Raw genomic sequence first — 2,447 nt, 5'->3', positions numbered from 1 at the left:
GATCCTCTCTTTCGGTGTCCTGCAGCACCGTGCAATTTGACCCATTGCTGGGGGAAGGTATGCAACCGCCGGGAAGTGTCCGCACGCCGGTGGGCCCTGTACGGTGTACATCTTAGCCAAAATACCGTGTCGATCTCCTAAAAAACATTAAAACAAGAAACAAATATAAAACTGCTCTCTCGAATAAGCTGTCAAGCATCCAACTCACAGGAATCCCAACCCCCGAGGACGTCGACCGTCTGGTTGATGAAAGTGCCTCAATCATCAGAGAAACGACTCATGAAATCTTAGGGGTACAGCCCCGCTCTGATAAACCATGGATCACACCCGAAATCATCGATGTCTGTGCTGAAAAACGTATATCTGTGCTGAAAAACGGTTAAAACGTCTTCTAGAGAAAAAAATATGACAGGCTCTGCGCCAATACGTCAACGACAAGTGCCATGAATGCGAAGACGCCTTTAAAAAAAATAGCAGCCACTACATGTACAAAAAAGTACGGGAGGTTTCAAAAATGAAACCTGCGGCAGCAACAACCATGTTAGATAAGAATGAACAACTTATCACAGATTCTGAGGAGAGGCGGGAACGCTGGAAGGAACACTTTTGCCAGAAACTAAACCCCATAATAAGCCCTGACCTATCTATCCTACTGTCTTCTCAACTGCAAAAGTATCTAATAGATCCAAGTACACCACCATTGCCAGAAAAGGTAGTTGAAGCTATATAATCACTGAAAAGAAATAGATCTCCTGCTCCAGATGGAATAGATTAGAAGCTAATTTAGTCAGGCCAAGAAGAACTGGTAGAGACATATCATGAAGTCACAGTAGGCATCTGGGAAAAAGAATACTTCCCCAGATCTTGGGCGAAAATCATGATTGTCCTCCTATACAAAAAGGGTGAAAAAGGCGACTGTAATAACTACAGACCAATTAGCATGACAAGCCAACCGGCAAAGATCCTCACGAAAATCCTACTTGACTGACTAATATTCTTGACAACCTCACTTTAGAGAAATGTCAGGCCGGCTTCCGAAGAGATCGATCTACAATAGATCATATATTTACCACCTGGCAACTGATGGAGAAAAATATATAAATTACGAAAGAATTGCTCTAACTTTTTATTAAATTTAAACAGGCCTTCGATTTAATATGGCACAACAGGCTTTGGAACATACTTCTGCATTATGGAGTCCCCAAAAACATGGTAATGTTGATTAAAGATATGTCTTTGAACTTCTGTAGCCATGTTCAGACGCCTGAGGGATTGGCAGAAGAGTTTCAGACGTCAGCAGGTGTCCTTCAGGGTTGCCTCGTATCCCCTCATCTATTTAATCTGTTTCTAAATGCAGCTTTATCACTTGCTAAAACCACAGACGGGGCATCCATTGGAGGGAGACTTGCCGACAAATTAGCATACGCAGACAACATAATGAAAATTAACAGTTATGAACATCTCCTCCAAACAGACACAAATGAGATAGTGTCAGCAACCGAAGCCCTTGGGATGGTTGTAAACACAACAAAAACGAAAGTAAAGCGGGTATCTAGAAACTTTGCACCCATAGCCATACAGCTAACCATAAAAGGAGAGAATTTGAAAATCTAGGATCTTTCGTCTACATCGGCAGTCTTTTAACCTCTAAAAACGATTGCTCAAAATCGATTAGGTGTAGACTGGGCCTTGCAACCAGCAGCTTCAAGAGCCTATCATCAATTTGGAAAAGTAAATTACTATCACAATCATTGAAGGTCATTGGAGGCTCTTTAAATCTCTCATAATCCGCATTACTATGTATGCAAGTGAAACATGGTCAATTAAAGCTGATGACGAAAGGCGAATCTGCGCACTTGAAACAAAATGTCTCCGTCGCATACCAGGGATCACCTACATTGACCGAGTATCCAATGAAGACCTCCGTAAACTCCTCCACTGCTCACACCCTATCATGGATCGAATTAGAAGTCAGCAACTCCGTTTGCTTGGTCATATCCAACGAATGTCATCAAATCAATTCCCCAAAATCACGTTTGAAGGACGATTACAAGGCACACGACCTCGTGGCCGACCTCGCAAGAGATGGTACGACAACTTCAATGGCCAGAACCTCACCCAACTCCTGTGTCTTGCGCCAGATAGAACCGAATACCGTCGCCATATTCAACGAGTAGTGAGAAGAGAAGAAGCCCCAATACAGCCACAAAGGCCGGATGGGATATAAATCACGTCAAGTCAAAATTTATTCTGTTTCTCGAAAACAGCTTTATATTTTTTTCGGTAAAATTGGTATCTTGGGATATTTTCGCATAAAAAACCCATCTAGATAGGTCAAAAGTCTAAGAAAAATCGTTAAGAGCCTTAATTTTGGTTATTGTAGATGACGTCATGTACTATGTTATTACACCATATAAGCATTTCTTATGACATCATATATGACATCA

General features: G+C 41.8%; 1 protein-coding gene across 1 annotated transcript; it reads left to right on the top strand.

Annotated features, from left to right (window-relative positions):
* The first annotated feature begins 1,798 nt into the window (after positions 1-1,798).
* On the top strand, positions 1,799-2,227 carry LOC148955649 (uncharacterized). The gene has a single exon (XM_089107843.1). It carries the CDS (start codon positions 1,799-1,801, stop codon positions 2,225-2,227), a length of 429 nt encoding a protein of 142 aa, XP_088963969.1.
* The last annotated feature ends 220 nt before the right edge of the window (positions 2,228-2,447 follow it).

The sequence above is a fragment of the Artemia sp. Qi Xiang Cuo genome, chromosome 2 (genome assembly GCF_049724085.1).
Source record: "Artemia sp. Qi Xiang Cuo chromosome 2, ASM4972408v1, whole genome shotgun sequence".
NCBI lineage: Eukaryota > Metazoa > Arthropoda > Branchiopoda > Anostraca > Artemiidae > Artemia > Artemia sp. Qi Xiang Cuo.
Note: the sequence above shows the minus strand (reverse complement) of the source record. Positions and strands in the feature narration are given on the sequence as shown.

Excerpts from the sequence above, each read along its gene's own strand:
- LOC148955649 (XM_089107843.1), top strand. The coding sequence starts at position 1,799 with ATGTATGCAAGTGAAACATGGTCAATTAAAGCTGATGACGAAAGGCGA.